Genomic DNA, 22,548 nt, shown 5'->3' with positions numbered 1-22,548 from the left:
GCTATATTATTATATGCCGGCCTCTTGCTTTTCACAAACTGCACCGTTTGCACATATGCGAAATCCGGAATTTCAACAACGAAAGAGTTCGTAGAGGTTTATTCTTCGGGAAAGGAAAAGAATTCTAGAGCAAGGAACATACAAAAGAAACGAAATACTTGAGACAAGGGCAGCGAGGGAAGGCGATTTTTCATTTTCGAACAGTCCGATGTCAAAACCGTGCCGAAAGCCGGTAATCATCTTGTTCTCGACGCTTCGAGAATAACACAAAGGCATCGAACTGGCGCTAATTACGTTGCCGTGCGCTTATAAGCGATACGTGTGAGGAGGGGGAGAAAGTGTGGTGTCTCGGGACACGTAAAGAGGGACGAGCGCCACGAAGCCACTGTAACGAATGGACCGGGTTGTAAGGTGAGCGAGTCGTCGTTCCGGGAGAAATTATCACCGTTCGGGAATTCGAGGCGGTTTCGGATCCGTTGTAACGATCCCGGGCGTGAAAATCGAGGAAAAGGAACAGTTCGTACGGGCCCTGTCACGCCTTCGAGCTCCGTGATTTCCCGGTTGATCAGCCGCGCCAGATACGCCAGTTTCGCTCGTAACACGCGACTCTTTACGCGCGACACGTTTCACAAGTCGAAAAGAAAAAGGAAAAGAAAATAGATACTAAACCGGGTAGGTATGGACCGGGAAATTTGGCGTATAGAAAATTCAAGAGGGACAAAGATACCGTGGAAAATCGGATTTCGTCGGTCGTTACCGATCTCATCGATGACATTTCGAACGAGAGACACTCGCAAAGAAGATTAACTTTTACTATCAAAACACTTTCACGCTACAAAAATTTCGAAGAAAAGAATTATTTTAAATACGAATTCCTGCGCTTCCTTGTATTATAGAGAGATTATCTTACATCTTGTCAGGCTCGTAATTAAGACGAACTATTTTACGAACTCGAGTCTTTATGGAAAACAGGATTTTTTTTTTATTAGCGAGCGTTTTATTGTGGCCTTTAAGATTACGACCTATAAATTTGTTTTCGACCACGTGTTATTTATCGCGGTTGCGCTCTACCGATTTTTATCTTGGTAAAATTTATGACATTAGCGATCACGCGATAGATTTGTCGTGTTTGGCCTCGCAATAGACGTTCGGGTATTTCCTGTTTCGGTCGTTCGGGCTCCGAAGAACTCCGCGGGTTTCTCAGAAAAAGAACGCCGCCAAAAGACGTTCGATCGGCTAGGTGATTGTCGACCACGGCATCTCGCCACGAATTTAATTAGGTGTGGGACAAAGTTTCTCCTACATGTTTGTAGCTTTACAGCTAAAGCGCTGAGATATATTGATGCTAATTGTCCGGATCCTTAAGATTGTTTCAAGAGTTTCTGAAACATTACGATGTGAGAAAGCCTCGCTTTATTTTTATGTCCGTTGCTTGTGTAAGATGCTTTGAATATTTTCGATAATAACAACAGCAAAACAAGTTTGTTTTCTAATTTAGGAATGCTGAAAACACGAATATCGCGCAGAGCTCAAAAAATATTGCAATAAAATAACGTAAGAAAATTAATACTACAACAAAAAGAAAGAAAATAACAGAGAAATGTAGAAAATAAAAATATAGCATACAAATAAACTCCAAGGTAAAGTATTTTTTATGTTTATGCAGAAACAAAATATATTTTTAAAAAATTTTATGACCTGTACTTTGCTTTTCGTAGATAATTTATTTCATTGGGAGACAGAGTTGTTAATTATTTTATGATGCTATAATTTTTCTCGTGTCCAACACTTCGGACGAAGAAATCGAACAAGGTTGACGAACTGCCGAGTACCGATTAGTTGTAATGTTCACGACGGAAGCGATGAATTGCGTGCCGGGGCGGATCTGTCGGCTTTGCCGAGAGAGAAGCTACGATTTCGAGCCTGACTTGCGACGTTTCGTGACGGGGGGAAGGGCTAAACGTCGTGCGAAAAAAGGTCGAGAGGCAGGTAAATCCTGGCAAATGACAAGATCCATCTACCTAATGTCCCGGCTTTGTGCTCATTCATCGCACGGACGTTTTACGATGAGTAAATTGCGCATATTTTTTTGTAAACTTTTGTAAATCATAATTTGGAAAATTTAAGGAAAATCGCACAATAGTTCCAACTGTTTCTTACAAAGACTTTAACTAATATTGCATGTCAGTAACAACCGTATTCAATAAATGACATTTTCTACAAATTTATAGGACAATACAAACAACATTTCACAATCTTCCATTGAATCATGTTTCTTTTCTCGAAGATCTTGTTTCTTGCTTGATAAACGCATTTCTTTCGAAACGCTTTTCAAGATTTTCAGAGGAAAAGATATAGCTTTAGATTTTGTCACGTTAAACAATTACATGTTACTTTTAAACATTTGGAAAGACCGAATAATCTTTCACACACGCTGCATCGCTTTTAACTGCATTCAGTCTGCCGTCGAATAGCTTACGCTGCCGGTTTTCAGATGCTCTTCGTCGGAACGTAACGAGCCGCGGTTCTCTATATCCCGGAGCGGCGAAGTGAGCCTAATGAAGACATCTCGGTAACTCGGCAGAAAGAGGAAAGGCCTCCCCGGTCTATCCCAAGGTTCCAAATCACCCGCACAATGGCCGACTTCGCATCCATTGTCGAAGGCAGGGCCGCGACCGGATCGGCTCTTTGCCTAGAATGGCAGAGAGCATCGGTGCCGGTATTGTGCTGCTTCCTGAAAAGAGAACCAGAGGGTACCCGCCGTGATCTATGGACCGAAACCTCGTGCTATCGAGCGGACACCGAAGAGTCCGACGTAGAGGCAGAGAGAGACTCGGTCATCGCCTTCCGCACCCTTGTCGAAACTATTCGCCCTGCATCAATGCAGGATCGTCCGATCGTCCGCGGAACCAATCGCGTGAAAAGGATTTCACAGAAAATTCGAACATGAATAACGTTGTCGGTTTATGGCTATTCGGGCCATTTAACCATGGTTGTATCACATACCTACTTCCACAATGCGAATTCTCGAATCTTTTGCCTACTAAAACTACGTTCGCACAATATTTGCAAAGTTACTTCGTGAATATATTTCAACGCACGATTCTGTTCATCATTTATTCTTTTTGACGTTTTGACGTTTATTTATGTATATAAAAGAAACTGCAATCGCTCTTACAATTGAGTTGATTTATTTATTGAAATATTAAATAGATTCTTCGAGAATATTTACGACATTGGCTTCATTCTATTCTCTTCCGTTATAAAATTCTGTGACGACGCGGCATTTTGATAAGTAAGCATAATGTGAGACGACAGGCCAAGATGATCGTTAGAAATAGTTGATGGGTAATCACGCCCTCCTTTACAAACTATGCGCCTATCACGGGGGAAAGTACAATGGAGCGGTTGTGATCGCCGCTCAAAGGTTCGTCCGCGTTGATGCAGCTTTACTTAATACACATTAGGTCATAATAATTCCGGATGCGTGTAGAATATATGGTTGGTGAGGCCTCATATAACGCACAACTACGTGATAGGTGGTAACTGCTAACTGGTCCCTGATGATTTGTAACTGGTAGCCCCCGCCGCATCCGACTAATCCCTCAAAGCGAGCCGACCCTAGAAATTTCTGGACAATTTATTCTGTGGCATGCAATCTGTAAAAAGAACACCGGTCCGGGTAGGCGACATTTGTGACCGTCTCTGCTCGTGAAACCCCAGCAAAGCGAAGAATTTGGAAACACAAACGTGGCGTGGAATTAAGTACCTCTGCTCTGTTGCACAACAGATGCTTAGTGATTCGCGACAGTTAAAAGGATACCATACATAATGTCCTTGTTAGCCGAACCGATGCCTCGACGTTTGAAGCATTTGAAGTAAAAACGCGGACTTGTGTTCAACGCACAAGACATTATTTAAAAAGAAACAATTAAACGAATGAAGAATCACTTCTCGAAGTGCGAGGATCGCACAAAGACTGGCGAACGCCACCCACAAAATCGACATTCATTTCTATTCCGCTCGCAGATGCGTCCCTGGCGTTAGCGCCGTCTCCGTCTTGGCCGCTGCCTTCGTCCTCCTCGCAGTTCCTTCTTTTTTGCTCCTTCGCCGTCTCTCTCCCTCGCGTCTCAATCTAGACCCCTCATCATGTTTTAATTTCACGGCCGGCTTTCCCCTCGCTCTGGATCCCTTCCGCGCTGCCAGCAGCCGGCGGTACCAGATAGAAAGATAGAAGGAAAGAGCAGAAGAGAGGCCGAGGGAGAGGGAGAGCGAAACTCTCGCGGGCGACGAAGACGGAGCGTGAAAAAAGGATAAGGCGCGAGGAAGATGAGACGCTTGTCCCCACCAACGTGAAACCTACGTTCACGGGGGCGTCACCCCGACTTCCCTTCCTCACCGACCCCGAGGAACTCCCTTTATCCAAACGTCGATGACTCGGCAAACGCGGCGGGGCGAAGGGAGAACAGGGTAAAGTGCCTCCGCGAAGAGGGGGGGTAGCAATCCGCGCGAGTAGTAGTGACTGGGTGCGCGCACGCCACGAAAACGTTACCCCCACTGTTTCTCCCTTTCGACGTGTTCCTTCTGCGTCGTGCGGTCGCGTACGTCACCTGCTTTTGGTCATCCAAAGGGCCGCGGCGGAATGGCGTAAAAAAGCTGGCAGGCGAGGGAGGGAGGATGTAAAATTTCCGATTTCTTTCGGGATTGACGCGTGGGCTCTGACGACTCACTTTAATCGCGTATTTCCATTTTCGGACCCCGACACACGCGCTTCGCCAATTTTATGTCTGTGCGAACTCCCGCGCGACTAATGCTACCGAAGCTACTCTGTTTTTAATCCTTTGCAAACCGGATCTCTCAATTTCGTCGCGACGGAGCGGATCCACCGGTTTTTAAAACGTCGCGCGGAGCGTGCGACTAAAAGTTTTATCATTACGTGTGCTAGTCTTCGGGTAATCTCTTGTTTCTTTAAATTTTTTAATAACTTGCTCGCGCAATATTTATTCGCATTATGGATGCAAATTGCTCATTCATATTTAAATGTTTTTGTTTTCGTTTAAATTATTACTCTCGGAAATTATATATTCAGATAAACATTTTTATACGAACAAAGCACGTATAACGGAATAAGATTGCATGTCTCTCTTGTCATATTTTGTTGACGAGTCGACAAAGACGCCATATATGATTCCAACACTGATCGCACAAACCTCAAACAAAGACGTGGACAATTACTCTGTGACAGCGTGTCACAAAGGCTTTCACGGTTGACGGACTTTGTGAGAATAATAAGAGTTTGCGTTAAAAATTAAGTCATTTCAGGTCGTCGCGTGATCAAGAATTCTTTCGGCTATTATTTTCTTATTATCTCACATTCAAAAGGCCCACGTTCGTACATTTGCGAGCACGTCAAATTGTTGCTTCATTCATGTGTTAATAAAGTTCAATAAAGTTCAAGTTCATATTCTTTCCTAATGAAACATAAACTGTAACTAATACGACTCGGTGTATGAGATACGTTTGAGATTTAGCAAGATCAATTTTTGTTTTAATTTTTTTTTGCGAAATCGGAATACATATAATTTTGTATCGATCAATCTAACCCGTTCTGTATTTTTATCTGTACAGGTGATCATTCGGAGTGAAGTTGAATTGCTGTTGAGGCTGCCACGCATGGAGACACTCTAACAAGAACTTCCAGCGGAAAATCATTTGAGGTAAGTGTTCTGCTCATATTTTTTTGACAAGTCAATCCTTGTGTATAAAACAGGTGATATAATGCGCAGCTCTTTATTAATTTTTTGTACCAAAGCTACACAATGTAACGGAATATTGAATTACTTCTGCAATTGTATTTTTCTGGATTGCGGTTTAAGCTGACGAAATTTAATAACGATCGCGTGGCAATAATCCTGTCCGGTTCGCCGAAAGTTAAACTATACTCTGTTGCGCTAAAAAGTATAATTATCGAAAACAGGCTGAATTGCTTTTCCCAGCGACTTCGCGATTGCCACAGCTGGCGCGGTCCTAATAAGGGTCGGCAGGATAAATAAAGTCATTTGCGGTAGTTGCCGTTTCGAAACCTTTCGACGAAACGGGCCTTTCGTCGCATACATGAGAGATCGCAGGTAAGAATCGAATGAGACTCTCGAGGAGTTTGTTTTGTGGATTAGGCTCGTGTTTTAGTCGCGGCCCGCGACGAATCACGAAACGCGGACCGGCGCACGTCGCCGCTTTTTCTCTCCGCCGACAACCGGCTGCGTCGTCCTTGTATATGATTGTATATGGTCGCGCGAAAAGGGCTACGCCCGAAATTGCGTCCATAAATGCTCAGCGCGCATAATCGAATTTGCGAAACAATAAACCCGCTGATTGGAAATTAATCAAGCCACTGTTTATGATTTTACGGTGAAAGCCGCAGAAATGTTTTGTCGTCGACAAGAACGAAGGTTGTGTGTAGGTTGAGATATCAAAACTTGTGTTACAACGTTAAGAATTTATTATAAGAATAAATAATTAGTATATATTGTCTACGGGATTTACATGTGTGATGTTTTAGTGAAAACATTTTAGTAACTTATATCGACGAATGTCTATCGTATAGTAAATGGTAGTTCTACGTGTAACGGGATTATAGACTAATTCGTAAAACATTATTCGCTTAATTGTTGACGACACCATTATTTATCCGTTTACTTTTGATTGTTCCGTTTTTTTTTTTTTTGGCATACGTCTTGGTTCTCCAATAATTTTTTTCAAACTTGTTCTCAATAATGCTTTCAATTTACAATTTTTATAACAGAATAAAATTGATGTATGGGTCATTTATTTAGGACATCCTAAATTTCACAAGTATCAAAAGTTGCAAGATTTGTGCGAATAAATGAAAGTTAGAAGAAAGATCGGTTAAAAGAAATAATTAACGCAGTAGAAAAATCTTAGGTTACAAGAATAATAAGATAGATAAAATATCTCGCATGTGTGTGTAAAGTATTGTTAATAAAATCAGCTTAATTGTATTCAAGTTGATTATATTTTCTGAGTATGATAAACAGGTACGTTTTAAGACATGCCGTTATATTATTGACTTTTATTAAAAGTACGTATAAGTATACATGCGCTAAGTATACAAAAATTACAATAGTATTACGTAAAAGAGGTTCCGGAGGAGAGAAGGTATGTACAACAGGAGGTAATATATCTATATTTATATATATATATATCTATGTATATACGTATATGTATGTATAATGGAAGATTCATTTGGACAAAGAGTTAGTAACGAAACTTAAGATACGAGCATCGTCATCTTCGTTTTTTAAACCGGCAGAATCTAATTCGTCCCGTGCGGGCGCGGAACAATCTTTTGATTGAACGTAGACTCACGGGAAAATCTCGATACATTGATACACCTGTTCTTCGTTACACTTCTGCTTATGCTACCTATTGAGCTAACAGTAAATACATCGTGCGCTAAACGCGTCTCGCTCGCTTTTTTTTGTCTGACGCAACGACGTTGCCGCGGCTTCGTCTCGGTTTTTTTTTTTTTTTTTTTAATGTGGAATGGTAAAATGGTTCTCTACTTTTTTTTAAATCAGAGATTGACTTTTTATTTCCGCCGATATGTTAAAAAAATTATAAATATCCTCATCAATTTCGATCGCTCCGAAACAGAGCCTTGCAACGAAGCCGGGCAACATGACGCGATTCATCGGAGAATAGACTAAACAAACAAACAATAACAACAATAATAAAAAATATTCTCCTTTCGCGATTAATGTAAGCATCGAGCTTCTTCGAGGTGCTATTCGCACGACGATTTGGCGCCATTCACGATTTATGACACTGTTGCACCATGCTTGAATGCGCACGGTAGAGCTGCGGTGATCGAAATATTGTTGAATTTAAACACATATACGCTGACAAATTCTATCGGAGTCTATCAAGAAAAATTTTGGCGTAAAATCTTGACGTTCTTGATGATTTAATTTGATTATTGATCAATCGAATAATTATATTTAAATTTTGACAATAATTTAATTCCACATGTATTTTAATTCTAATAAGTGTAATCGATATTCCGATCACTTGCAGCGACGAGTAGCTCGATCTCGTGAAAATGACGTATAGGAGAAGGCAAGAAAGAACCTCTTCGAGGAGCCTTCTCTATTTCATTGGTTGTATTTTGGCACGGGGTTGAGTCACGCGCGCTTATCATCCGTCTAGAAACGAAATCGCGCGCAAGATTTTATTCTGAGAAGTATTTTTTTATTCTAATTTTTTTTGAATTAAAAAAAAACTCCGCTAATGAGAAGGACGCCATTAATATTGATGAACCTTGGCTGAGCGCGATAAATAAATAAGACAAATCATAACGTGATATCTCAGTAACGTCTTTCGTGTGTTTACAATAACAGCGAATTTCGCTAATGATTTATAAATCCACGGAGGATACCGTCCAGCGGTCTCGTCCGCGATCAATCTTCTCATATGTAGTGACTCGTTCTCGTTTGAGCGTCTAGAGCGAATCGAAGTTGGATTCCCGATCGCTGGTCTGCGAAAAGCATTAATTAATGATATCGACGATTATTTTAAATTAAATGTTAATTCTTCGCGATTCGTAATTTAATTTTTAAAAAATTTTTACGTAAACTGTCTTACCCTGTCCGGACTGTACAACGGCGGATGCTGTGCCGGAAGTCTCAGTGTGCTGCCTAGATCTCGCTCAGCCATGGTGTGACCCTCGCTGGCGCTATCTCTGGTGTCCCTGTTATCTCTGGCATCCTTGACGCTGCTCCTTCGCGCAGCGGCGACTTTCGTCGGCGTCTGAATCGTCGTTTCGCCGCAGGATCTCGCCAAAGTGGAGCCGGCTTCGCCTAAATCCAATCTCAGAAGTTTCGTCGGAGCCTGAATGGTTGTCTCGCCGCACGAGCGGGCCAGAGTCGAGTCAAAGTCGACCTGAAGGTCTCCGCTTCTCAGCATTTTTGTCGCTGGCTCCACGGTGGTTTCGCCGCACGAGCGAGCCAAGGTGGAGTCAGCGTCCACTGTGCGAGTTACTGTCGCTGATACCTTTAGTAATTAAAAATTCCATTATACAAACATTTTACATACATTGTTGAAATTTATTTTTAAGATGAAAATTTAATTATACCTGAAAACCGGCACTCACGAGAGCACCCGTGGGCGTCACCGGGGTCCTTGGCCCCTGCAGATCAGCCTCCTTACAATCCTTCGTGCTGGTTATACTTTGTTTCCTATTTCCGGGAGCGCTCGGCCCGTTGTCGAGGTAATTTATAAGTTTGTGCTCCTCGGCGGCGAACGTGCTCATGCCGCCCTTGTAATTTTGCGGCGATTGCGGTGCCGATCGGTATTTAGCGCGCGGTATCATTACCGTCAAGGAGCGATCGCGCTGATCGTCATTGATTGATATTGCTGCGGGGATATTAAATTTACTGAACTAATTTATCGACTGGAATTTTATCGAAATTTCATCGAATTTTGTATGTTTCACGGGGCATTCAATATATTTTCAATAAGTTTCAATTTAGATATGAATAATTAAGTTGTACAAATAATATTGAGTTATTGCTCTTCCTTAATTAAATGAAAAATCGTTTTAATATAAAGCCAACAGAGCAAGAGCTGGATCGATTTGCTCAAAAATTCTTTTTTTATTATAAATTTATACAGACGTTTCGGCCAAGGTACGTGGCCATCTCTAATTAAGTTGTATTTTTATGAGATCTTAGAACAGTTAATTTCTAGATGTGATAAGTTTAAGTACAAAGAGAGATCACATTAAAAAATTAAAAAATAATTTTGTACTTATCTATTTTTTTATCATTTACATCGAGAATATAATGAACGCCCCTCATTATAAGAGATTGTTCAAAATTTGGCAAATGAGAAAGGTAGAAGTGTCGTACCAGTAGCAGGAACCATGGTAGCTTTTCTGGGTGGGTGGCGTGGTTTCGCGCTGATCTTACGAACCGGTCGCTTGTTCGGCGGCAACGGCGCTATCATTTGCGGCGGCGGCGGCAAAATGTGCGGTACGTGATGGGGGATCGCTAAATCGGTGACGCTACCTTCGCTGCTGGTGTCGCCGCCCGTGCCGGGAATCATCGCGCGTCTGTCGCCGGTCTTTCGATTGCGTCCCGGGTGACGGAAGCACGTCATTCCCACGCAAATTGCTAGGAGACCCAATAAGATCGCTCCGCTGGTCACCAGAGCTATCAGCAAAACTGTCGACATAAACGTTTAATTGTTGACAAGCTCTTTATACAACGCTACTTCGGTTAGGATTGCAAAATTACTTTGTGATCGTAGACGATACTTTACCTTTGAGATTAACTTGACAGCGTTGACCGCTGTGCCAAGGGAAGCATTCGCACACTTCTTGACCGAGAGAATTCGTGACGCAGTGTCCCTTGTTGTTGCAGCCAGCGCATCCCAACGGAGCTTGCGAGCACATTCGTCCGGGATACGCTGGATTCTCCGACAAATCGGCCCAGCCTTCTCTACAAGAACATTGATAGGAGCCGCGCAAGTTGAAGCAAGCCGCGTAGGGCGAGCAATCGTGATGCGGGCCTTCTTTGGAAGCGCATTCGTCAAAATCGTGCGCCTCGATCTGAATTGAATTCGACAATTAAGTATCGGAAACATTCATGATTAGTATATTGACAATTTTTATTACGTTTAATAATTTGCATATTACGGTTCGACTTACCAAATCGAGATTCTTCGACGCGTAAACCTCCGTGCCACCTAAACTGTAATTGCTTCCGACCAAATATTTCCGAAGGACCTCCTTCAATCTGGTCTCGTTAGCGTTATCGCTGAGTTGTATATGGAACTCGACTTTCGTGGGATCCGGAGTGAATCCGGAAATCTTGAGTCCTCTGTACACGTCTCTTAAGTCGCTCTGCATTAAGGTCCTGTCCAAGGCGTCCTTCGTCGGAGTCGCCAGGCGTTTGTAAATCGCCGACGTGGAATCGTTTAAGGCAGCTTCGTACTCCACGAGTTCGTGGCCGATGCGATCGAGACCGACGCGTACAGTATACGTGTAAGTCGCTAAAAGTTGTTGCGCGTTAAAATACGAAATATATCAAACGGAGATACGCGGTTGAAAATTTTGTTCCGCAAACTTACGCTTGCATGGACGATCCGGGAACATCCTCGCAAATCCAGGCCGACATACGCATCTCATCTCGGTTCCCACTTCGGCGCATATTTCAGACTTGGACGATTTACACTCCGGTGTGCAATGATTCGCGACAGGTGTGAGAGGCACCGCCGGCGCGCCTAGCACTCCACCCGCGAGTACTCGGTGAATTTCGTTGCCCGCGGGATCCTGTTCGTCGCGAGAAACATCGTCCTCTCCGTATTCGGCTTCCACCTGAAATACATCCGTTCATAAAATATTTAAAAATAATTATAATCGATTAATCCACATTTATAAATTACAATTATTTGATAAGAGAAATCTACATTTTTTTATGATGAATATATTTCATGAATTTATACCTCTTCGGCGCCGGGCGCGGGTGGTTTCTGATCGCTCATTACGACAAATATAGAGTCATTATCCACCGCGTTGTCGTATGACGAAGGCACTCTTGTAACGATCGGTTGTAGAATTGTCGAAGTTACCGTGGACACAACGCTTGTCGGACGGACTAACGTTTCCGTCACCGTCTCCACTGTAGTCGTTGTCATCGTATGAGTGAGTAGAAGTGTTCTCGTTGTTGGCGGCGAGCCCAGCACTGACGTTTTAGTTCTCGTTACCGTCGATGTCTTAAATCGCGTCACCTAATATTTACAAGCATAATTAAGCCTACGGAATGAATTCTTTAAAACGTAACAAGTACTGGAAAATTCCTTGAAATTATTTCTTTGCAAAATTCTTTTGAAAAATTAGGCAAAAATAATAAAAATATCTATCAAGATAAATCTGTACCTCTTTTGGTTTCATACGTATAGCACTGTTGGAGTCATCTTTTGCAACGCTAGTTGTAGTTTTTACAATGTTCTTCGTAAACGGCGCAATCGAATCGCTTATTTGCGAGTACACCTTATCGTCTTGCTTTGGTATTAAAGTACTGGTCACTTTAGTGATCGAACTGTCGACTCTAGTAACGATTATAGATGATTCTTCGTTTGCCGTTTTGTTTACTGTGTTGTAATCGGTTGCTTGTGGCTTCTGTGTTTTAATTATTTCGGTCAAATGTTGTTGTTTCTTTTGAGTCGTTCCTACGGCGAACGTTAAAGATTCAGTGGGTTTTACTCTTGTCGACGGTGAGACGCTCTCGTAACTAGACTCCAAGAATATTGGATGCTCAGGTCGCTTAACAGGATTTGGAGGAATGTCTAGTACGTATGATCTCGTTGGATTGACATCGCGATGGATCGTTGACGATCTGCTCGGCTGAATGTAATCCACTTGAGGGGGCCTTAATTTCGTCGGAATCACCATATTTGTAGACAATGTCGATGTTGTTTGAATCCTAAAACGCGACGGACAAAAAATTATTGATAATTTCTTTTTAATAATTGCGATACGATAAAAATTGAGATTCATCAAACGTGATTTACGTACCTGGACACGGGTCTCGTGTCGAAAGGCCGCACGGTGTAGACGCTAACGTGTTCGGTCATTCGTGTTTCCGCGGGTCTGAGAATTTCAGGCACGTCAACTACGACCGGCAAATCGACGGTGCCGTGGATAATCGGGATTTTGGATTCAATATCTTGAACTACCGGAATGTGAGACGTCGCGACAGCGGTGGCTATCTGTATGGAGCCGGAAACCGCGACAGCCGGTCGTACGGTGGCGATCTCAAGCGGCCTCGTCGTCGTGAGTACCGGTGGTGGCGGCACCATATCCTAAAACGTAATCAAATTGCTAATTAATTTCTCACGCGAATTTTGTTTGAAGAGTAAATTTTACATCGTGCTTCGAGAATCTTTGAAATTTGCATTTTTATTTTAATAATTTTATTATTCGAACAAGATTATTCAAATATTCACTTCTCAAATTAATTCAAATAATTATTGAGCGTTCGAAGTCTCACCTGAGACAGCAATTCTACGAGGAAAGGTCTTGTGAGTGACGGTCTTGGACTGGGCGGAACCATATTCGTGCTAGGCGGAGGCGGCGCGGCCGTCGTCGATTCTTTCAGCGGCACGAATTTCGGCGGTTTCAGGCCTGATTCGTTGTTTGTCACTAAAGCGAATCTATCCTCTATCGGCACGTGGGTTGTAGTGATATCAACCGGTGGCGGCGACAATCCGAGCACGTCGCTCGACGGCGGTGGCGGAGGCTTAAGTCCCTCTTGCTCATTCTTGTTCGATTGATTCGATCCAACATTTAAGGGCGGTGGCATTATATTTCTGGAGGGAATATTTACTTCCTTGACGTTGATCGGTCTTGTCTTGTCGTGGGGATCCAAGGAGGCGAAATTCGTTTGATACGCCGTTTCCAGAGTCTCGTTGCTCTTCTTATTATGCGACGGATTGTTCTTGGTGATTAACATACTTGGCGGCCTCTCGGTCTGCGTTTTACTGTCCATTTCCTCGCCCGTCGCCTCGACCGACATGGAGAACTTATTCGGGCGACCGTGCGCTTCCAGTTTCGCATTGTCGCTCGAGATGATCACCGGATCCGGCACTTGCGGCTTCGGTTTTGTCAAGATGTGAGGATAATCCGGATGCACTCTCGTGAACGTTCCGTGCTCCGGTCGAACGACGCCGGGACGTTTACCGCCGAGCGGACGAGAGGGCGCGGTGCTATTTTTATTCTCGCCCGCTTTCATCTCGGGAATCTGTCCTGCTGCGATCTTTTGTTGCGATTTTACAATATCTGGCATAATCGCATCTACATTCCAATTCTGAAGATCGTGATTTATTTTTAAGCCGAACGTCTGATTGTTGAAAGTCTCCGGACGTTTTACGCCGTAATCGGGTCTGACTTCCAATTTAATCGGCGGTTTCGTCAGTATTTCCGGCTTGATGTACAAAACGGGTCTCGAGTCGGGTCTGATCGGTCTGGCGAACGGCCGTCCCGGCCTGTCCACCTCGGCGCCGAACTGAGGTATAATCGCCGGTGGTTTCAGATCAATCGTGTCGTCGCGTTCGAGCGAATTCAGCGTCGTGGTTTGTCCTTCCTGCGTCTTCTTCGTCGGGTTTACATCGCCGTTATAAATCGCGGGTATACCGTGGACTATTTCGTAATCCGGCTTGCCTCCTTTCAGTTTGTAACCATAAGGAATCGCCGGATCCACGTAACCGTTGTAGACGCCGAAGGGCTTGCCTTGTACTATCGGCAGGTCGTAAGGTCTCGTGTTATAAGGATCGGCGCCGTGAGGTCCTTGCAGTATCCCGCTCGTTTTGTCCTCGAAAATCACGTCGTGTTCTTGCGTGACCTCCAGCGGTTTGCCTACCACAGTATTGATGGAAACTGTTCCGTACGGAGTTTGCGGTCTCAAGGTTTGATTGACACTCTGCGAATACACAGGATCGTTCGCGTCCTTTTCGTCCTGATCGTCGATCTCCTGGCTCTTATTCCCGTGATAGCGATTCTGGTAGTTGTACTCCGACGCGCCGATGTCGGAATCCAATGACGTCTGTTCCGGCGTGTTGGTCGGCCATTTTTCAAAATAATCCGACGATACGTGCTGCGGCTTCGCGGTGGATGCTTGAGGATGCTTACTTTCGTCCGGAATTTGATACAAAGGATTATGATATTTTATCGCTCCAGTCGGCACGCGATCGCTCTGTTCAACGGGCGTCTTGTCCGGATAAATTTGCAGTGGTCTGTTCTGGTGATCGGTCTGAAGAGTGAAAATTTGAGGCGGTATTCGCGTTGGTTCTTGATGAGGCTGCGAGTTCGACGGGCGATGCGCCAGCGTGAAGCTGGTCTGCGTTTTTATCGGTGGCCTCGGCGGTCCGGAATACGTCGGCTTCCTGATCGGAGGATATCCAGTGGGTCGTTCGACGAACACGTGTCTGTCGAGAGGACGGCTGGTTGTCGGCCGCAACGCGGGTCTCGGCCTCGGTCGATTGTTCAGCGCGAATCGCACGGGCTTCTTGTCGGATTTCCAATTGGTGCTCAAGGCTATCTCGTTGCCGTTCGAATCCGGTTTACCAAGGAATATGTATCGATGCGGAACCTCAGTCGCCGCGGAAACTTCCACGCGTCTCGGTGGCGGTTGGTGCACGTGAGAATGAACGGACGGATGAGGAGCGGGCTGCGGTCGAAGGTTTATCGTTTCCGGTTTGTGATGCACAAGAATTTCCGTATGAACGTGGCCTTGGCTGGAGCCTGCGGATCCGTCGGGACGTTTGATTAGATGCACCTCTGGTCTCTTCTCGGGTCGTAGTAGAGGCATCTCTTGCGCTTCCTGTGGCCTGCCGCGTACAGGTGATAGAACAGCGTGTGGGCGACTCGAAAAACCTGGCTTCAGGGAAGCGGGCTTGAAGCTAGCAGGCGGCGACGGAGGAATCATGTAATCGGCTGGATTCTTCTCGTTTGAATATTGAGGCAAATCTTCGATCTGTAAATCGATATATAGCGCAGTATAAAAATTTATTTTTACATTACAAAATTTTTCACATTGGAAAGTTTTCAGACATAGAAATGATAGAATCAATTTTTTCATCTCTATAAAATTATTCGTATATATTTTTAATTTTTTAAATGATGTACTACTCCACAGAAAATAGAGAATACAAAAATGTTTTCTATTATTTCTGTATTTGCAAATTTTCAACGTTTAGCAATGTGGATATTGAAATTGTTTTATTTCACGTGCCTTTTGAATACCGACGAAACCCGGCCCAGTTTCGGGTTCCGGATAAGGCGAGGGATCATCGAAATATTGACCACTTATGTGAGGTTCGTTAGCATCTCCAAAAATCAAAGCCTGAGTGCCGCCCTGAGGAATTACAACGTTGGCTACTTGACTCGGTTGGATATTAACTAACAAAGGTTGTCCCGTCGACCTATCAATGACATGTGGGACCTGATGAACTATCGGTTCAGTAGAAATCGGCTTTGACTCTGAGCTTTGAATAATAATAGAGGTGTCTGGTAACAAAGGGTCTCTTTGTGCCCAGGGCGGTCGTTTCTGCTCTTCCAAAGGTAGTACCGTCGGTGGAGGCTTCTCAATCGGCTTGTCCGGATGAATCTTAAAAGAAATTATCATAAATATCCAGATTATAAATATATGCAGAAAATCGTATTAGATTATAAATTATTAGAGCTGCAAAATGAGGTTATTCTTTGTCATAAAGTTACAAAAATCTCAATTTTTTTGTATGAAAGTATTTGTAATTTTTTAAAACTCTACGATATATTGCATAAACGATTGCGTCTTGTATTATTTTATTTTTATATCAAAGAGATATTTTTCTGTAATTGTTTTAATTACATACACACTGCTAAGAATATGTATATAAATAATACAAAAAGTAAACATACTTCGTCGAATCTCGCAGGTGACAAAGGCGGTGTCAAGGGATCTTTGGCGCTCCAGGGTCTTCTATATTTCTCCGGATTCCACTCCGGAATTTTAAGATTTATATTTGGATTTGCGTACTGCTCCACGTTCGGTCTATCGGGTGGCTTTAGCAAGGGATCGTTCTTCAGAATATCCTGTTTCGATATGATTCTCTTAGGCGGTGATGATTGAACGGGAAGCAATTTTTGAGTTTGCTTAACTGCTGGATGATTCGTCTCGAGAGGAATGGAAACCGGCACTTTCAGGTGTTCCTCGTAAACTTGATGAGCCGGCAAGATCTGCAGCTGCGGACTTTGCGCGGTCTGCTGAGCTTGCACGTCACCGTGATCGTTCTCCAGAACTTCTAATACAGGATGCACCGGAATATTCGGCACCGGTAACGGCGGGGGTTTCATGCCGATGTGCTCTTCGTCCTTCAGGAATGTCTGCGGCGGCCTCGGCGCCATTTTGCCGGGTTTTCCTATGATGACATCGCTGTTCGCGGTGATTATTTCACCCGGCGATATCGGTATGCCGTCGGCGAGGCTGCTGGTCACCTTGTGGCGCGTCTCGGCGATGTAATTGTGATTGAGATTCGCCAGATGAGCGGCTGAAAAGTTCAACTATGTAATTCGAAGCGCGTTAAACAAAGCGTTAGTGATCATTGCGCGGAGAAGAACTTTACCGATATTTTGACTTTCAGCGGTCTCTATGTCACCGTCGGCGAATTCCGCGACGGGTATGTAAATCGGCGCCCTTTGCGTTGTGACTTCTTGCGTCTCCGCGAGAGGCACGGTGTCGTTTCTGCGAGTCGCGGTCTTTCCCTGCAGTAATCCGGCCATCGCCGTGATCACTGGTCCCAGCGCAGATAGGCTGTTTATCCCCAAAGAGCCGAGACTAAGGAGATTGCTGACTTGATTATCGTTTCCGGGCTGCGAATTGGGGCGTTTGTTTTGCGGCTCGTCGCTCGACAGCGCAGTGGCGTTATTATCCTTTAAAAATACAAGCATTTACATAAGATATCTGCATGATTTGGTATCTTCTATTACGAAAAATCTTAATAATTTATTTTTAATTCAATATAATAGTAGGATGATCAAATATACCTGTTTATTATTTAAATCTGCTGGCTTATCAGAATGAACACTTTCCGACGACAACGTTTCCGTTGACATCGTAGCTGTCGTGCTCGTGGAAGTCTTCTCCTGACTTTTTAACTCCGCAAAGGAGGTCGATTCTGGAAGATTTGAGGTCGCGGTTGGATTGATCTGCTCCTCTTCGTCGAAGAAAATAATTGTCGAGCCCGTGACGACGTTTTTCACCGGATCGGAATGATGCGCGGTCGTCAGCAAGGCGTTCATGTAGCCGGCGTCTAGTAAACTCGGCGCGATTGATTCTGTCACAACGTTTTCGACAATGTGCGAACGAGACGTCACAGTCGTTGACGTTTCGCCATCTGGGCCGGCCTGACGCAAAATTTTAAGTGTTTAATATTGAATATAAAAATTTTAAGTATAAAAGTTTTAATATAATTAAAAATTTTGTATTAAAAGCTCGTAAAAATACCTGCAGTAAGGTCGTGAAATAAGTGAAGGTGGTAAGGTACGTTTTTGTAGCGAAGATCTGTATTGGCTCCGGCGTAGGAATTATCGGAGCGGTTTTTATCGTTGTTTTCCGCACCGGCACTTTCTCTAACACGATGTCGGTCGATGTGGCGACATTTGTGCGCACTACCGTGCTACCTTTCTCCAGAAATGTGTTGAAATATGTGTACGTGATGTAATACGTTTTAGTTATGTCCGTCACGCTACCGTCGGTGTTGTCCAAGGCGGTTAAAGTGGTCGTGACACTTGTTGGTCGCGGCGGAGGCGCTGATTCTGTTACTATTAACTAAAAACATAATCGAACAAGAAATTATGTAACAATGGCATTATCGAAACAGAAGTTTGTGAAAAAGCGAACGAACCTGGGTAATCGTGTCGCTGACTGTTTCTATTTTCGTTCGACCTTCTTCCATAAACGTCTTTTCTAATACTCTGGTACTGAGATATGTATTGGTTTCCGGTCGCGGAGCTTCGGACGGCTCGAGAATCATGTCTAGGTAATGTTGCGGTGCGGTAACCGTGTTCGTTATGACTTTCGTGCTACTTTCCAAGGCGTCGTTTACATCCGGGTGATCCGTGTTCAATGTTAAATATGTATAGGTCGTCTTGAATACTTCGGTACGCAGAGTCGGGGACGCTTGCAGAGTCACAGCCGCCGTTTCGGAGCCGGGCTTCCTGTGCCGTTCTTCCGTCGCTGTGTTCGCCACCACCTAAAAAAAGTTAAAAAATTATTATAAACAATGGCAATTTAACAATAGCAACGGAGGTCCATAAAAATGCACACATATTTCTGAATTAACGCGCCATTAAATCGATGACTTTAAAGTTTTTCGATCGTAAATTATCACGAGCCGATAAATTGCGACGGCGCATACAAGCGTGATGTGTGCTTCAACAGTAAATATTTTGTTGGAAGAAAATGTGTGTACAGATATGTTTGCGTAAGCACCTGCTGCTCCGTCGAGACGGTAGTCGTTCCATCCTTAGTGATCGTGCTGAGATACGTGAAAGTTGTTGTGCAAGTCTTCGTGACAAACTCGTTCGGCTTATCCTGCGGCAGGAGCATGACCACCGCGTCCGACAAGGTGAGGGTAGGCTGAAGATTCGAGTTCTCCCATCGTAGAGCCGGCGTCGGTCCCGCGACGATCACTTCCACGCCGTTCGACATTACGCGGGTCGCTAAATTGAACCTGCGACCCTCCTCCTCATCCCTCGCCTCGTACCCCCCTGTCATTATAATTCCATAAGTAGCGATTCGCAGCAAGTGTGAGGAAATAACGATACAATACTATTTCTCGGAAAATATAAAAAATTCCTTTGTCGTAAAAATTCCGTCAAATAATTACGAGCTTACCTATCGTCGGCGTTGCGCAGATGAAAGTGTCTGGATATATTAATATGTATATAGAAATATATATATATGTATATAAATATTTATAAAAGATATATCGTATATTCGAATTTTATCGAATGCACGATGAAGTTTCAGAGAGAATATAGTCGATAAAAAGTTACATAATCACAGCGGGATTAATATTCATATGTATATCAAATAATGGAGAAAAATTTAGATATGTACAGGGTCGTTTTTACAATATGTACATTTCATACAGGCTCGTAATGTACAGGAAAAATTTAGATTACCAGAAGCCAATTGACACAGTATTTGGCAGAGCATTTACACAGTTCGAGAGTCCGTTTCGTACAGGTCTAATCTGAATTAACGTAATCGAGAATCAGGAAGTCTATAGCGATAAAAATAGTTTATTAGTCTAAGGATTATATTACACGCGGCGATCGCCGTGTGCGCTCAACGTTGATAAAATTCAATCTGCCTTTCTATTCTGCTTGTCATAAAAATCACGAGTTTCAACCAGGTGTTTCACCGCGATATACCTGTAAATTTTAAAGCTCTCAACGTTTTAGCACCCGGCGATCGTCGCAAGAGAGGTCTCAGATAGGCGAAAGAGCTACTCACCGGCGACGGGTACTGGATTATACACAGACGATACGACGTTGGCTGACGACTCCACGGTAGGAGTGACAGTCACCGTGACCGGCACCGTCAGCGTAAGTGTCGTCACTCTCGGTCGTACGGTCGTCGACGACGTCACTTTAGTCTCCAGTCCGTTCTGTTGCGTCACCACGTATGTGTACGTCCTCAGTCGCGTCGACGTCACTACCGTCTCGGTGTAATAGACGCTCGTGCTGGGCTCGAGCGCGCGATCCGGCGTGAATTTCGTCTCGAGGTCGAGCGTGGCTGGCTTCGACGGCAAGATCTCGGGGAAATCGAGACGGGATAGCGATAAGTAAAGATCGTCCGCCAGTCCGGCCTCGATCTCTTCCGGCGTAGGCGAGGCGATCTTGGTCGTGACCTTCGTCGCGGGGCTCGTCTCGGACGCGGACGTTTCGATCGGCGCTTTCGTCGCGCGGTTGTAATTCGCGCCGAGGGGTATCACGCTGGGTATGTACGAGTCGTCGAGGTAATTCGTCGTGTCGCGCGTCGATGATTTCGCAGTCTGGAGCGGTATGACGCTCCCGAAGCTCGGCGCGATCGTGGCATCGGAGTCGATTTTGACATACGGCCGTATCGGTTGCACCGTTAGCACCTCTTCCGGGCTTTCGCTGATCGTTTCCGGTATCGCGCCGCGCTCCGTGGAGTCATCGGGCTGCGTCGTGCTTTCTTCGGGAAGGTTCGTGGATTCGAAGGTGGTTTGCTCTTCGAAATCAACGATAGTCGTGCGCTCTTTCGTTGTCGATTTATCGTCAACGTCTTTTTCGGTAGGCGCGAATTCGGTAGTCGTTGCATCTTTGTCGAATACGTCGGTCTTGTCGGGTATTTTTGTGCTAATATTATCGTCTTCTAAAGTGACGTCAATTGATTCTGTAGTATATGATTGATCGATCGACGTTGTCGCGGTATCGTCATTCTCCGTTTTAACAATGCTCTTATTAGGCACAATATTATTTTCGTCCTTCGGAGAAATGCTCGTGGAATGTTCCTCGTCCTTCGTTAAAACCGTGATTTTATCAACACTTTCAGTCGTCGTCGTCGTGTCGAGATAATCGTACTCTTCATCTCCCTCGTCGTCGGACGCGGGGAAGAAGAAATTGTCGGTTATTATCACCGGCGTGATTGATGCGCTCTCTTGAGATACAGTTGAGCTGCCGTCCAGCAACGAAAGGCTCGCCTCGTCGTCTGGTTTGTTGTCGATAACGTTCGGCGTTTCCTCAAGTCCCGGCGTGACGACGGAATAATCTTTGTCTTTCACGGTTCCGTCTTCGCGCTCCCTCTCGTCTTCCTCGTCCGAATGTTCGTCGTTGTACTCGGGGGGAGACGCGGTGAAGAATCCAGTTGTAATAATAGCGAAAGTCGACGTCGGCTGTATCGGACGCACCGCGACCAGCTTCTTCCTGGTCACTCTGACTTTATTTTGAATCGACGACGACGACGTCGGCACGGATTGAAGCTTCCTGCGTCTGGTTATCGTCACTTTGTGCTTCTCAACGGCGGACGGATAATCCTCGGGATCCGCAGTGTCGGTCGGATAAGCCGATTTGCCGAGAGTCCTGACGCGCGTCACTACGATTCTTCGCGGTGCTTGCGCGTCGGTCGCGTCCGCGATATCTTGCACGCGAGAGGTCAAAGGTCTGCGTCTGACTACCGTGAGCTTGTGCTGTCGTGCGTTTCGGCTGCGCACCACGGGCACGCGTATTTTGACGCGCCTCCGCGGCGATTCTTCGAGAGGTCTGTCCTCGAGGCTTCTCGCATTTATACCATCCTCGTCCGCGGACCATGCGTCAACGGCGCCTTCGCGTTCGTCGAAGTTCTGGTCTCCGTATCGCACCGATTCATCGTACAGATCACCTGCAAAGGCGACGTGTTTCCACTTGTCTGAGCGCATTATCCACCCCTCGTGTTTAAGTCCACTCCGCGATCTATATCAAAGGCTACCCGATCAAGCAGAGCGTTTGTACGGTAAAGCCATTCTCGGGGATTGCTTTCGTTAATTGATTGTAGTTAAAGTGACGCTGCCGGTCCCGTGTTTTCGTTTTTGTATGCTCGTCGGATTTTGGATTTCGCCTCGTGCACTCGGCGGTTTAGTAACGTTACCCTGGAGCGGCGCACGACGTGTTTCTTTTTTATTTTTTTAAATTTTTTTTTTTGTGATGTTGTGATGTTGTCGGCGAGAGTACCATGTCCGGTTTTGTCGTGTGGGCGCGCGTGCGGCGGCAGATCGATAGGCTGTGTTAGTAAGGAGGAAGTGTAGGACGACGCTCGGAGGGAAAGCTTTTCAGAGGGAGATAGAAGAGATTCGAGAGAGGTCGGGCGAGCCGAGCAGAGCCGGAAACGGAGACAGCCATCCTCGCGGATCGGCGCTCCCCGTTTTACCGAGGCTGCCAATTACCCGCGATTCTTTCTTTGAGAAACCATCCGAGGAAAAAGA

At 44.8% G+C, this 22,548-nt stretch overlaps 1 protein-coding gene and 1 long non-coding RNA gene across 2 annotated transcripts in view; one reads left to right on the top strand and one right to left on the bottom strand.

The window, feature by feature from the left end:
- The window catches only part of LOC136999454 (uncharacterized), a 147,278-nt gene that overhangs the window by 78,412 nt on the left and 46,318 nt on the right, over positions 1-22,548 (top strand). Inside the window, exon 3 of the long non-coding RNA XR_010889823.1 lies at positions 5,629-5,717. This is a non-coding gene — a long non-coding RNA (uncharacterized lncRNA). The remainder of the gene's footprint in view (positions 1-5,628; positions 5,718-22,548) is intronic.
- LOC105671876 (uncharacterized) lies at positions 6,448-22,478 on the bottom strand. The gene is made up of 19 exons (XM_067353474.1): positions 20,079-22,478; positions 19,050-19,327; positions 18,463-18,810; positions 18,063-18,386; positions 17,603-17,962; positions 17,182-17,488; positions 16,478-17,106; positions 15,810-16,184; positions 13,071-15,551; positions 12,596-12,882; positions 11,957-12,503; positions 11,524-11,808; positions 11,149-11,395; positions 10,727-11,070; positions 10,339-10,627; positions 9,927-10,241; positions 9,152-9,432; positions 8,662-9,069; positions 6,448-8,554 (listed from the first exon to the last, which is right to left on the bottom strand). The coding sequence occupies exons 1-19, from the start codon at positions 22,003-22,005 to the stop codon at positions 8,519-8,521; spliced, it is 10,068 nt and encodes a 3,355-aa protein (XP_067209575.1). The 5' UTR covers positions 22,006-22,478; the 3' UTR covers positions 6,448-8,518.

This window comes from Linepithema humile, chromosome 4 (genome assembly GCF_040581485.1).
Source record: "Linepithema humile isolate Giens D197 chromosome 4, Lhum_UNIL_v1.0, whole genome shotgun sequence".
Taxonomy (NCBI): domain Eukaryota; kingdom Metazoa; phylum Arthropoda; class Insecta; order Hymenoptera; family Formicidae; genus Linepithema; species Linepithema humile.
The sequence above is the reverse complement of the archived record's forward strand: the minus strand, read 5'-3'. Positions and strand labels throughout refer to the sequence as shown.

Coding starts and splice junctions, on each gene's coding strand:
- LOC105671876 (XM_067353474.1), bottom strand. CDS start 22,005: ATGCGCTCAGACAAGTGGAAACACGTCGCCTTTGCAGGTGATCTGTAC. Junction 10,628..10,726: donor CGTCGAAGAATCTCGATTTG/GTAAGTCGAACC, acceptor AATTCAATTCAG/ATCGAGGCGCACGATTTTGA. Junction 9,070..9,151: donor TCGTGAGTGCCGGTTTTCAG/GTATAATTAAAT, acceptor TAATTACTAAAG/GTATCAGCGACAGTAACTCG.